This window comes from Nanorana parkeri, unplaced genomic scaffold (assembly GCF_000935625.1).
Source record: "Nanorana parkeri isolate BGI_ZX_2015 unplaced genomic scaffold, ASM93562v1 scaffold88, whole genome shotgun sequence".
NCBI classification, from domain to species: Eukaryota; Metazoa; Chordata; class Amphibia; order Anura; family Dicroglossidae; genus Nanorana; species Nanorana parkeri.
The window spans coordinates 1,411,377-1,426,884 of record NW_017306356.1 but is presented as its reverse complement, the minus strand read 5'-3'; the positions used below and the strand labels follow the sequence as shown (position 1 = coordinate 1,426,884).

At 36.7% G+C, this 15,508-nt stretch overlaps 1 protein-coding gene across 1 annotated transcript in view; it reads right to left on the bottom strand.

Annotated features, from left to right (window-relative positions):
• Positions 1-15,508, bottom strand: part of ZCCHC7 (zinc finger CCHC-type containing 7) — a 160,305-nt gene that overhangs the window by 28,060 nt on the left and 116,737 nt on the right. Inside the window, exon 7 of the mRNA XM_018552427.1 lies at positions 13,867-13,902. Within this exon, the coding sequence (XP_018407929.1) occupies positions 13,867-13,902 (36 nt within the window). The remainder of the gene's footprint in view (positions 1-13,866; positions 13,903-15,508) is intronic.

Here is a 15,508-nt window from a genome sequence, read left to right as displayed (position 1 = left end):
TTTTCCAGCATAACAAGGCTGCTTCCCTGACTCCCAGGAGCCTTCCGACACAGTGTGTGTAAGGTAGGGCTTTTTAGAGATGTAGTTCTGGGGGTGTGCCTACTTCACTGGAACTTGTCTCATTACAGGATCAAGGTAAGGTAAAAAAAAAACAAGCATATTCTTGAACATGATCTAGAGAGGGAGGTTTGGCGGTAAATTTGGGTAATTCCTGGACATACACTTTAATACAGAGCCAGTTATTGTTTTACCTGTAAGGTAAAAGCTCATACACGTGAACCCTGAGTGCACAGTGCACAGTGCACTCAGGGCTTGTGTTTTTCAAGTTTACAATGCTGGACCAATCAGTGCTTAGTGAAGATCTAAGGAAATGACAGGTACTGCAGCATCAATGCCTAAATATTTAAGTGAAGTATGTGAATGATGGGGGAAGGGTATCTCTGAGACTTACAACATTCAATAAATATGTCTAATGTAAAAAAACAATACAAAAACACAAAAAGCACTATAGAGTCAAAATGACAAAGTGTGCCGTATACTCGTAATTACTGATAACATCTAATCGATAAACCAATGAAACTTTATCTAAAATGCCTTGTTGCTCTGGTAGTAAACTACTGTACTGTACATTTTGGATCATTAGGTAGGTCATTTAATTCTAGTTCTTACATGTGGCTAACTTTACCTTTGTTTAATCAGCTTCTGTACCTCTTTCATTTATTTCATACATTTCTTTTAGAATAACAGTAAGCCATGCAGATAAGGATTATTTTTAGTTCATCCCTGCATATTGAACAAGAGAAATCTTTCAAATCCTGCATCCACGATAAACAGATCAAGAAATCTGGCTTGCCAGCTATTGTTTTTTAACAGCCAGTGCTTGCGGCTGTCAGAATACAAATAGTGACAGCAGCTGGTTGGTTGCAGTCTCTATTTGGCTAACAATTTTCCAAATGGGCTCATTTGACAAAAAAATGGTTGAAAAAAAGGTGGTGTTGGAAATGAGCTGAAATATGATCTGTGCATTGCCAGCTATAGTCTCCCACACAACATAATATTGCACCACCTTGGGTTTTAAGATACTGACAATGTTCTTATTAATTCTACATTATCTACATTTGCCAAACTGAAGCAATTACCACCTTTTGGCAACTGAAGACCACCATGCAAATGGCTGAAGATAGGAAACTTTTTCACAAAACCTAGTAATGTGTGGTATAGAGGTGCCGAAATGGAAGCAATCCACTAGATAAGCCTTACTGAAACTTCTTTAATTCCCATATAAACATAAGGCAAAGTTTTTGGCCTAAATAGCTTTAATTTATCTGGGTTAGTATACCATCTGAACATCAATGTATTCATGATTTCCCCAATTGTAGCTCTTACATTTTTTTTTTTCATTTTTAGCAATGTATAAAAGTCAAGATCATGCTCTTTTGCATTGAGACCCCTTCATTATTGGTGAGCTTTTCTCTTCAAAACTTATTAAGAATAGTCTTGTACAAAACAGACTGGTATTGAGAGGCATTACTGTTTGAAGGTATGCCAAATAAGCCACATAGATGTTATAATAGTGATAAAGAAAGCATGTATAATTAATGTATATATTTTGTGTTGACCTAAGTCACCAGAGGACAGAATAATCCATGACTTTCCATGCGGATAACTTGACACATCTACTGACACTTATTTTCTCTCACTAGAAATGTTTAGGAATAAGTGTACCCATACAAGTCTTCATTTATCTTGATGGGGGATCATAGATACAGTAGAGCAACACAAACCAGCCAAAATTTCCCTTTGCTTGGCCAATGACTCAAGTTCTTTTTGGCAGATTCCAAGGATCTTCTAGGCCAGCCATGACAAATATGTTTGTGAAACGGATAATACAGTGACTACCGAGGAATCGGACATCCTAAATCTTTTAGTTACTCAATGCTGAGATTTGTTTATTAGATCTACCCTTGACCGCCATGGACTTGTGCTTTCTTGGTAGCAGGAGTAATCTGTAATATAAGTAAAAATAAAAGAAAGGGAAAGAACCCTTAACATAGAGAAAGCAGTGATGTGTGATGGAATCCCTTAAAATGTTTATTTCTGAAAGATAGCTTTTGCCTAAGCTTAGGCCTGTCACTTTGCCACCCAAGTGGCAAGGCTTGGGTCTGGCAAAAAGTTTGGGTTTTCTGGGAGGGGTTCCACAGGCTTGAATTCGGTCAGGCTGAAAGGTATGAGGTGGCACCTTAATCTCCTCCAAAGTAACTCTACACTTTTATTATATTTCCACTTTTGCAGCCAAATTGAGATGACATCTACTTAATATTTGTTACATGCTCCGGTTTACACAGTATAACTTTAAAAAGTTACAAAATTATTTTACATGCTAAAAAAAAATCTAAAAATCTTAGTTAGCTATTTCCTACTATGTAATGTTAGGTAGGGGACTGTGGAGTTATGTTTATCATAAAGAATCCTGTCTATACTGCGCTGACAGATTTCATTATCAGCTGTGTAAAAGGTTCTAAGCAAATTAAGCTACCTATAGTGTCCTATGTATGAGCTTGCTTGAACAAACAACTAGAAGGGAATAAATAAATAAATTAAAAAAAAAAACAGTTTTTAGCTATGCTATGTTAATGGGAATACATACACATATATTGACAGGGGCTCTCAAGTTTGAGTGCAAAGGGGGAAACACACAACGCTTCAAGTTGCAGAAAGGTTTGTACAGGCTAAGCTACACATTCATCAGTAGCTCTTTAAATTTTGTGTTTCATAGAACAGATTTACAAGCTTGTTTAAAAAACTCACAATTTTTCAGCGTATTTGAAAAGGTATGCTGGCTACAAATATCTCAAAACTTTTCTTCTTCCAGTGTCACTTGGAATCGAACAATTATCAACTTTCTTGCAGCTTAACTTGAATGTGCAGCATTATGGCTGCTTACACTGTGCAGCCACAATGATGTGCTGCAGTACTGAGCCGAACGGGTTGGTTATTCTCAGTTTTGGTGCAGTTCCCCACCCCTGTTTTAAAGGAGAACGATGGGGTTAGGGCTTTTCAAACTAGCAAACAAACTAGCGTCCTCCCATCACCCTAAGTTCAGTATACTGCGAGCTACAGCTGCAGTTTGCGGTATACTGAGGTGCCGCAGCTGAAGCGGATCCCGACAATTATGTCTGGATCCGCCCAGCTGCGCGAGTCACAGCTGGCTCTGCTTATCTAGAGGCAGAACCAGCTGTACCCGCTCCCTCCCCTGTCCGTTCCGCCAGTCAGCGCGGTATGTGTTTGCTCACTTCTTGATCTACTGAGCCGACCTGTGACAGTTCAATTGTCACAGGTCGGCTAGAACTATGGGGATGAGTGAAAAGCACTCACCTCATAGTTCTCCTTTAAAGCTTTGAATGAAAACTGGGATCAGACTATCAATGGATGGAAAGCAGGTAATTTAGTACTTTAAATCATAAGTATTTAAATGATATTTTTATGTCCTTATTATGTTTCTGACATCCTTACTACTGTACAATATGAGTATTTGGTTTTGAAAGTAAAAGTCTGCTGGAAAGCCCAAACAAAGTCACAGAAAGAGTCAGATAGACATTGTGCTAGCAACCTCCATTTTCTTGCGTCCACTTTCCTGCAACATCAGTTGTGCAGAATCCAAATATGACTTTGAAGTCCACCTAAGGCCTGAGCATTGACTGATCAAGCAGCAAAGAGGATCAGCTTCGGGGGAACCAGTAAAGACAAGCATTGTGGCTTGTCAATATGCATTTCAGCAAATTCCATCTGGGATTTTTCATGTTTCTTGTTCTACAGTAAAGTCCTCCTGGGTCTTCCTTTGAGTTTACGGTCATTAAAAAAGAGTGACAGATGTTGTGATCAGACAATGATGTACCTTGACCATGGAGTTCAGCTTGTATCTCTTTGGATGTTTTCCTTGGCCCTTTGTCTACCATTCGCACTATCCTTATGTTCAACCTAAGGTTGATTTTTTCCTTGCAGCTACTTCCTGGGAATACGACTCCCATGACCCTAAACTTCTTAAAGCAAAAGTACAGTGGGGACAACAACAAAAAAGTGCTAGCACAGCATATTAGCACATTATGGCTGACTTTTTGTTCTCCTCAGACAACTCTTGCTTACTCTGGTCTATGTTTAGTGTGATAAACACAATGATACAAAACAGCAGAGTGACTACTTTTCTCCATTTAAATAAGCTGACTGACTGATTACAAGATTGAAGACACGTTATACTAATTACTGAAAACAGCTCGAAATATCACTTTGATCCAATTATTTATAATCTTTTCTAGGGGTACCAACAAATCTATCCAGACTATTTTGTAATATATTTGTAGAATAAACAATGATTTATCTCTTTTCATACCTTCAATGCTTCGCTCTATGACACACCAAAGCCATGCAGGTGTACATGAGACAACAGCTTTTAATGTCATCGCTTTGCAGGAGAAATGAAGCATTGTTTAAATGAGCTATAAGGGTACCAACACACTTGTCTACATCTGTATCACTGCCATAGTGAAAACACAACAGGAAAAATGTCAGTGGTGCACAAAAATCTCCATCTCAGAATGTTTACGATTGCTGCTGCGAAAGGCTGCAACACAGAATACCCTTGAATGTCACAATGAAAATACCCAACCGCTTTAGCTCCCAGCATCAGTGTCTTGCTCCTGTAGCCCAATAAGTGCCCCACCAATGTGCAGCTTGCAGTCTTGTGCTGGGCTAGCCACCCGGAGTACTGGTATAGCTTAGAGAATTAGGCACCAGGCTCACAAAGCAATGGCCGCATCACAGCATCCCTTCTACTTCCTGAATAGTCTTGATCACATAGACCAGGGGTGGGGAACCTCTGGCCCCCCAGCTGTGGTTAAACTACAAATTCCATGAGGCATTGCAAGATTCTCACAGCCATATGCATAACTCCAGAGACAGATGCATCATAGGATTTGTAGTTTCACCACAGCTGGAGGGTCGGAGGTTCCCTACCCCTGACATAGACTGTCAGGAGATCATGCGACTTTGAGGGGCTAGGAATGAAGATGCCAGTTCCACCCTGCTAAAGAACAGAGAGCTTTAACTGTGAGTTAAATAAATACAATAATGTAAGTTATCCAATTTAATATCCAAGTTGGTTTAAAATAATTACATATTTATTATATATTTTTTTACAGGCACTTTTATAGAGAGCCCATTTACATCTTTGTGGTGCGTTAATGCATGTGCATTAACCTGCATTGGGTTAGGGTAGCCCATTGAAAACAACAGGCTTCCTATGCACCAAAACATCTTACAAATTGGACATTTTACAAAATGTGTAACACATTGTACTATGGTACTTTGCGGCATGCTGAAAAAAACATGTGCGGTGCCCCTTTTTTTAGTCACGACACCCTTTAGAAGTATGCAAAATTTCTAAAATATAAAACTGTAAAAAAAAAACAATGTGTGGCTCCTCTAAAATTTATAGCAGACCCTTATCTTATCTGAGATGGGGATCTGGTATAATATTTTAACTGTTGAATCCATGCAAAAACACACAAAAAAAGTTGGTTTCCCTCCTTCACATCAGAGTCCCCACATTTCAGGGGCTGGACTTAAACTAGGGATGCACCCATACTAGTATCGGTATGGGTGCCGATACTGAGTATTTGGGCAAGCACTAGTACTCACCCAAATACTCCTGATGCTTCTGCCAATATCGGAACTTCCAGTATTAGGAAGCCTGGCGACAAGTCATTACATGCTGCCCGGCTTCCTGATTGGCTATGGAGCCGGCTTCCCGGCCAATCAGGAAGCCGGGTGGCAAGTCATTACCCACCCCTCGGCTTCCTAATTGGCCAGAAAGCTGGTTCCATGCTTCCTCATCACCTGGTAACGAGGAAGCATGAAGCCAGCTTCCCGGTTAATCAGGAAACCGGGCGGTGAGTCATTACACACCGCCCGTCTTCCTTAAAGGGACTTCCGGTATCAATACAGCTATTCCTCACTTAACCACCTACCTGTTTAGCGACCGCTCGCACTTACGACCAGCTCTCCCACAGTACGTGTGGGAACGTGGCAGTGCGGGGTCTCACCGACTTCAGTGCTGTACTCCGTTCTCCGCTACTATTCTCGGTAAGTACTGTATTTACAGATTTATAGTACACTGTACAGTACTGTACATCTCTAACACTACAGTACTAATACAGTACTGTATACAGTTCCTCACCTAGCGACCAATTCGTTTAATGACCTAGTCGTAGGAACGGAACTCGATTGTTAAGTGAGGAATAGCTGTATTCGGTATCGGCGAGTACCGAAAAAAATATCAGTACTCGGTATCGGTGCATCCCTACTAGAGAGACCCTATATATTTACCAAGATGACCACCACTGCTGTAACTACTGTGTAATATCTCCCCTGTATCTCCAGTAGAAGTGGAGAATACACAGCAAAAAAAAATGACTATGCAAACATAGTGATGTAAGTATCAAGATGAAAAACAATATAGATATGTTTAATAGTGAAGCCCTCTAAGAAGAGGAGGTAATGTGGAGTTGCCAGGAAGTAGTAGTGTGGAAAGTATAGTAGGAAAAGAGGTGCAATAAAAACCTATGCTCTAGAACATATATATAATATAGCAATGCACATAGTTATGCAAGTATATTAATGAGATGCACATTGCTGTTCCCTCCCCCCTCCCACCCCCCCACAGATTTTGTAATGTATTCCCATAGTGGGGTTTCATAATGATAAACTCTAAATAAAGTGTATTCTTGTTGCTGGACTTTGCATAGAAATGGCTACACATGTTCGGCACATGAAAATAGGCATAGAAACAGCAAACCAAGGGGCCACAAGAAAGATGCATTCAAATACTTTAGGGATCGTGAAGGTTTCTAAGGAAACCTGAAACAAAAAGAAGTATATAGGCTTCTACGATCTTCTGAAATTGGTAGTTGGAATGGCAGTCAAAAAACTAGTATTTGCATGGGCAATTCAGCAATGGCAGCATTCAGAGGTTTTCATTACATAATCTGTGGTGGTGGTGGTGGCAGCATACTTAATACATAATTCACAGTTCAGAAAACCTCATCATGTCTATGACCACCAGCAAAGCACGCCAAACAAACAAACAATACTTGGAGAAACTGCAATTGGCCAGGTTAGGTAATGCTTTCTCTGGAGGTAGCTGTGTATAAGCTACCTCCAGAAGAATCCAGGTAATCAGGAAACTTGCATCCATCGGCGTACACATGCTTGCAAAATTGAATCAGTCAAATTTGGTCACTTTAGAACACTGTAGTATGTTAATAAGGGCAGAATAGATTTTCACCAACCAAAATCCAGTAAGTTACTTAATTGGTCCAGAGCACCACATTTTAAAAGAAGCAACAACTTTTTTTTGCCTAAAAAATTAATTTTTTTTCCTAGTGTAACTACGATTCCTGCCCTCCCACAATGTAGTCTTTTTTTAAAATAAATGTATAGCAAAAAAGGTGTGGAGTGATTTATGGTTAGTACACTGCTGTTCTGAGAAACTGACAAAACAAAATGAAAGATGCCAATATGCATGATAGTCTTCGTGCGTTTATGACTACAATCATAGAATGCATAGTAAGCATTCACAAGTAAGTGGCCTCTACAGAGGTTTAATTAGATGCAGTCACACTAAGATCACGGTAACTACAATGGCTTTAAACACTGACATTTCTCTTCCTTTCAGGGGACAACTGACAGTCTATGGTATAATACAATAAACAATATCAAGCAGTACTTGAAGACAAATCTGAAGTATGACAAAGTAAGATGAGGGCAAGTTCTATCCTTTGCATACTGTGGTCAAATTATGGAAAACTCCAATAAGCACAGAACTATTTTAGATGTTATATATCAAAAGCGATTTTGGCTATATTTAATATTAAAATATATTTGATACAAATTTCATTTTCATCATTTCGAATTTTCAGAATCCACAAAACAGATCCATTAGAAAGTGATAAAATACTACATTTAAACAGCTTACGGAAGATTTATCTTAATGAAATTAGGGCTAGTTTCTATTTAAACTAAATAATACATTATACTTACTGCTGAGGTTCAACATCTATGTACTAAAGAGGGGTATATCTGAAAAGGGTTGCCCTTCAAGTGTTGCTTGACGGTAAAGCTAAGAAATGCTTTAACTAATCAAACCTTAACTGGAATTTTAGGTAAAATGTCACCGTGAAGCTGAAATAGAAGCTATGAATGTCATTGGGCTGATCTCAGGTCGCCTGATTGCTAAACAGATTATGCTTGATATAGTAGTGTAGCAATGGTGCCAAATTCCCAGATAATCCAGAGGACAAAATAGAACTTGCACAATAAATCACATACACTCACTAAAATGATTATTGCAGGATTAGATTTTTCAACCTGCCCAAACAATACCCAGAGAACGATCAGGTAGAAAGATTTGGATGGCCCCTATAAATGCAGATTTTTGGCTAATTAACATTAAACAAAATTCCAATGTCATTGTGCTGAACTGGCATATGTACTCTAATTCCATATCAAAACAATTTATTCTTGAGTACCAAATAAACATAAAAATACAGTAAATAAAAGCTGTTAATCACAAGGCATAATAAAGTATCAGTTTAAAAATCTGAAAACAGTTGTCTTGGAACGTATGGTTTAGTATTGCACACATAGAATACAGTAAAGCTAATTTCAGAAAAAAGTGACAGAAACTCATAGGTGAAATGAATTTAATTATATTTTGTCATTTTTCATTTGTAGGCTAACATTACTGTTCTGGGCAGCATATTACTTTTTTTTGTTAATTCCACAGCACTGGATTGTACTATCAAAATATAACGTATACACTAATGCAGATACTTGCATAAAAAAATCTGCGACTCAGAAGAGTTTTGAGAAGGTGAATGGGGTTTCTACAAAGAGGACAGATCTCTGATCCACTTGGAATTCCATTTTGTCTCACAAAAACAGTAGTGGTAAAAAAGATTAACGGATCAACATACGTTAAATAAAATATGCATTAAAAAAATAACAAGTTATCTACATTTTTTTAGAGAAAACTAAACAGAACAACATTAAATCATATAAATGCAGTAAAGATAAAAAGGATTAAAGTCTGTTTTAAGATTCAATAAAGGATTCATTGTTTTTTTTCACATAATTTATATATAACTTATTCAACTTAATTTAAGCAGCAATAGGTAGTTTTCAAAGTAATACATTAAGATTAATAATTTAGAATCCCTAAAAAAAAAATTGAAATAATTCCCTTGACAAAATAAATTATCTGGTCTCATTTTACTATTAAATAACAAGGTAAAGGCATGCATTTACACAAATGTACTATACATAGGCAGCATATGTAATGTATAAGAGAACAAAAACACATCAGACACACAAAGCAGTTGCAACAAATATCAATGCGTTACAGCTAAGAAAAAAAAACAAAAAACTGTAAGATCTTTCTTTTACAGGTAAAAAATAATCAGTGGAGAACAAAAAAGAAAAACTCAGCTGAATTACATAGAAAAAAGTGTTTGATATTGATTTTATAGAGTTTGAAAGCACTAAAATGTTTTGTGTCAGTGAAAATATGCCGATTAGCTGAAACTATTTCTTCTACAGTACTTAAGCAATAAAGCGGGATTTAAAAAAAATCTTACAAGATGGAAATAATGAAAAAGCACATTCTGAATGTTTATGGTGACCGACAAAGGATGTTATCAGCGGTTATAAAAAAAAAAAAAGAAGCACAGTTTAGATTATAAAGGTGATTAAATATCAAGACCTAAATGACTGAGGAAAAAAAGGCCTGGGTCCTGAACAACTTTTTGTACTAATCACTAGTTACTGTGGGGAAATATCTAGGGTGATTAATTAGAACTGACTACATAATTATGTACAACACCATGGTGCATTATTATATTTTCAGCTCTAGTAAAATAATAAACATATTCTCCTTCAGTGGACATACTTGTCTCCTTGTGTGTTTTTTTCACTCTATGATGTGTTATGACTGCTAAAAAATATGATTTAACTGATCTTGGTTATTTATATAAGATGTTGTATATTATATAGTTATTAAAACCAAAACAAAATATTAAAAGGAAATTTCCTTAGAACTCCAGTACAAGTAATGTCAATACAGGAAATTTTTAGCAACTGTGCTGCATCTCTGGTGACTTCCGTAGGGGTCACCTGAATTTTTGATAGAGACCTATGGCCACTCTCTTTTACCGACCCATGCTATTGTTAATCTCGGGGGGGAAAGGCAGCAAGCATTTCATGGACTTGGGTGGAATATTACCAGGACTTTCTTTCTTATGATCTGCTTTCCGTTTAATTAAATCATCATCAAGCTAAAGACAATGCAACTTTTTCCCATAGATTCTTAAGCTAGATAATAGGCCTAGGAGTTGTTACTTATGATGTGCTGGGCAAATATGAGCACAAAAAAACTCTGTTCATGTGGTTTTTAAGATATGAATTAAAAAAAGGGAATACACAATCGTTAAGCAGAGTTCTACGGATGTAACCATATCTTGCATGTATGATAACCTAGTAATTAGTTTGCAAAATACTGCAGTGCAGACCTTTTGTAACAGCCGTGTGCAGTTTTCATACCCTGATCCATCCATTGTCAAACAAAACAGTCCCCCAGCCAGACAGAAGCAACAGTGTGCTCCCTGCTGGAGAGCGAGGGCCAAGGCAGCCTTAAGCAGAAAACAAACATGCTGAGAAAAAAATCCTGCAGTGATGCTAATTCTGAGCAAATACCTTGCAGAATAAAGTCTAGCGGAAATGTAAGATTAGGGGAAGGTTGCCACACCTGTCACTTTTAATTAAATACTGTGTTGTTGTGTGAAATAAGAGGTCACTGGGGGGGGGGGAAAAAACAAAGTCAACATGCAACAGGAACTAAAGTGATTTAACTGACAAAGAGACGACTGTGCTTTCCTTTCACAACTTTGGACGTATTTTGGGTTGACAATGTCTCAATAAATATTATCTGATTACAAGGTAAATAAAATCCTTTCTAACAGAAGGATTTACTACATCTAGCTAGAAGACATGTTCATCATCTAAGCACGGAAATGTGTTCTCTCTTCAACAGAAAATACCTTTTATTTTATGGTATGGCAAATCTTCATTAAGTGCAGGTAGTTTACTGTCAGTTTCATATAAGGTCAATATATCCTGCAGCTTTAATATTCCTAGGAGAAAGTCTTATAGACCCTTTAACACGTGTGATGCCTTTGGTATATGCTGTAAGTGGTTAGTAAGTTCACATTAACATACTTTGTTAAAGTAATTATTACTCAATAGGCTTTATGATAAAAACTGTAACTTAGTGGAAAATGCTTGTGAAGTCTATAAAATATTATTTTTTAGTTATCTGGCAGATGTTTGACCATTTTTAAGGTTCAGTGAAAGACATTTAGTAGACTTAAGACGGTGATCACTCCAATCCTACTGAGGTATACTGTATAAAAAGCATCCTACCATAAACATTAACTTTCTTTACAGAGAAAATGGTAAGATTTACACAAAAAAGGACAAGACAAGGAAAGATGCATACATGTTCTGGGCAATTTTAAAGAACATAAGCTATAACCCCTGTAATGCCACAGAATGCAGGAGGAAATAAATTTAAAAAAACACAGCTGTAAATGCAGGTGCACAAATATCTACCGTGAACAGACTCAAAACACACTGATATATTTTAAGTTGCCAGGTGCTTATTATGTATATTTAACAACAAACATACTTGCACCATTTTAGATATTTACACGGGTTGTATGCATGAGGCCAGGCTGGCTTCCTGGTGCAATACAAATAAGTCTACGATGCAAACAAGTTTTAGAAAGGAAAGCTATAACAATGAAGACTAATAACCAATAACCACCAGTTTTAGGAACTGTCCAGTGAGTTATATGGACGTTATATTTTTTCAGGCAAAAACAAAACAGCAATCAAAGTCTTAAGAAGGTGGAAGCCACAGTAGGGGTTAAAATAAATGATCGGTCCTTATAAACATACTATTTTAGTCGCCTGTAATAGTTTTAATGTTTAATCACTTAAAAATTAAAAAAACGGGAACATAGCAATGTAAAATAAGACACATCCTGGGTGGGACTTCCATTGTTAACTACTATGTTGGTTCATCATTTAGAACAAATACATTCATGCTGCAAGCAAATGACCTGTATCATATTTCATTGATCACCATCACATTAAAAAGAGTTCAGCTAGTTCACTTGCACGCTGAATCAATATATGTCAACTAGGTATCTTCATCAGCACAACCTCATAAATAGATGACCAGTACTTCAATATAATTATTATGGCATGTAAACTTACTGGCGTGAACACTGTGCAATGCATCTGCAAACCAGCAGATGGCACACTTTCTCTTAGCACGTTTCACTGAATATGTAAAAAAAAGTTCGGCGGTATTGCACAAAAGTTTGCTTTCCTGATCAGGTCACTGAGCTGTAAGTCTGCCGTTGCTTACGGTTTATAACCGTAAATTAAACAATATCTTGCTCAGAAAGAGGTTGAATTAAATTGTGTACCCACACAGTAAGTGCAACAAAAATCCCACTTAAAAAAAGCTTACCAAAATAAAAAAACACATGCAAGCAGGTTTTACAAACACAATATACAAATATACTTCAGGCAAAATAATTTAGTAGCTACTGGTATATTTTATCAGCATTGTCTTCACCTGTCAGGCTTTCCTTTTTACCATTTCTGTGTTATGATAAGGTAACAGCCTACAGTTTGCACTGGCAATGCAGTCCATTGAGTCATCCCTACAGATGACAGGGTAAAGTAACATTCATCATCATTAGCAAACCAGTCATCACAAAATATGTTTTTTCTTTTTTTTTTACTGATTTATATATTTCAAATGTCCAAAAAAACAAAAATCACTTGAATGCTCTTAATACACTTTCCACCAAGAAAAAATGTTAATGTATATGTAGATAAATAGGAAAAAGTATGACTACAGGTATTAGCACCTGTGACAACTTATGCAAAAACAAAAAACTTATACAGTTAATGGCCACTGAAAAGATTCAAGACCACACTAATGCATTTGCATATAAATAATGTATTAACCTCCGATATAATCAATGATAAATATCATGCAGAGAAATTTCTTTGTTAATTTACACCACCATAAAGTTGATTTGAATTATTGCAATGTATTAACTCTTTCATGTTTTTATTTTTCTACACTTCAAGTAAAGTCGAAATACATCGTAAGCAAGCTGTGTAAAGGTTTATAGACCTGTTAACTGGGCACAGCAACAAATGGTTGTTTATATTCTGTCCTTTACCCAGTGATATAATTGGAATCTCAAACATCTAATTTTTTTTAACCTAGTTTTAAGTTACACGACTTAAAGTTGATATGAATGATTGCAATGTATTAACGCTCATGTTTTTATTTTTCTACACTTCACTTAAAGTAGAAATACATTGTAAGCAAGCTGTGTAAGGAGATTCTGCAAAGGTTTATAGACACATTAACTAGGCACAGTAACAAATGGGTGTTTATATTCTGTGCTTTACCCAGTGATATAAATTGGAAACTCAAACTTCTATTTTTTTTTTCAACCCAGTCAATATTTTGAGCTCTAAAGTCTCCAGCTTAAGAAGTGCATACGAGTGATACTGGCTTACTGCTGCATCCTACAGTCCAGAAACAATCTCTTCAGTCTCTGATTATCTTTCAGGTCAGGGCACCCGACTACATTTTTGTGCTTACAACTTCATGGAAGAGTAAATAGTTTAGTCGTAAGAGAAAATAATCAAGGTGGATCTACTTACAGTTAGGTGGTACTGCCTCCATATTTCTGGGCAAGCCTGGAATATAAGAAATATTGATCAGTCAAAAGCATGAAACAAGGTGCTTTACAGCCTGTTGGTTTTGGCATAATCCAGCATCCGCTGGTGCCGGTCACAGGGAAAGAAGAAGCTTAAGTGAAAGGGTCTGGATTTCAGCTTCAAAAAACCTGGCTGCACTGTTTAATTGAATTTTACACTGCTTTAACACACACTGCCAATTTAAGTATGGCATACAATGCAAACAAATAATTGTAATAGAAATATTAAATATAACATTGACATGACAAAAACAAGTGTTTTAAGTGCATTTCACTGCAGTACCATGTATCTAGAGCTGCAGCTAACGATTATTTTCAAAATCGATTAGTTAGCCGATTATTAAGTTCGATTAATCGGTTAAAAAATACATTTTAAAAATGGCTCCAGTGATGGGACTACTAGTTTGTATTGATCACGCGTGCGAAACCTCAAAAAAACTACATTACCCACAATTGGCCATAGGCGATGCATTAAAAGCTTTTACCGCTCATCAGTTTAGAGTTATCAGTGATTGATGGCCCTAAAATTATTGCTCTCACTGCGACGTTCACTTCAATATGTAACATGTGTAGCGCAATTCTCATTTTCGCGCGCTGGCGCATGCAACGCGTATTTACGTTTATATGTGCGTGAACGAAGGGGGGGAACTGAAACATTGGGGGGGTTTGCTTTTTTTATTTGTGACTTTCATTTTTTTTTTACTTTTTTTATTTATATTACACTTATTGTTATTGCTATTACATAGGGGGATACCATCCCCCTATGTAATAGCACAGGTACACTGACAGGTCCTCTTTATGGAGACACTAATATAAAGTATGGTTTTTCAAACTGATAACATTTCAAACTGACAACTGATAACCCACTACCTACACTGTGTATGTACTTACAGTGTGTGATAGCTCTTGATAACAAAAAAAGCTACATCACGTCACGTTGCCCCACCCATGTTACAGTTCCTGAGAATCAGATAGAACTAGTCTGGATGATGCCTCCAGAACATCAAAGTTAACTCATTTAGTTACTGAGAACTGTTTTACCTGCTCACGTTTGTTCTACGTATGCAGAAGTCTATTTTTTCCCCCATATCATCGTATTTAAAGGTTTGAAAATTAGTTAATTCCACCCATGTTTAGCAATTAACCATAATATTGTCTGTGGTTTTAAAGCCCACTTCCTTTTTACTTTGTTTTGCACTCTGGACTTGCAAACATTTTGCAAACTTAAAACTAATTAAAAAAAATACTGAATGAAAAATCTAAATATCTGATTTGTACATCTAAGAGTTCAGGGTGTTTTGATCCCAAAACTGGTATCCTATGAATTAAGTCATCTACCTACATTTAGACCTACTACATTACTTCTATATTTACTGGCAGCTAAAAAAAATTTTTTTACACAATCACAATCCAAATGATAACATTTGCTCACAGAGGCATTGCCAGCACTGGAACTAGGGCTATGAGACCTGTATCTAGCACAATATCCAAGGCCATTTTTATTATACTAAGTTGACTTTGTCAAGCAAGTGGTAAAACTGAAACTGTACCTTTTAATACTACATAAACTTTGTTTATATATATAT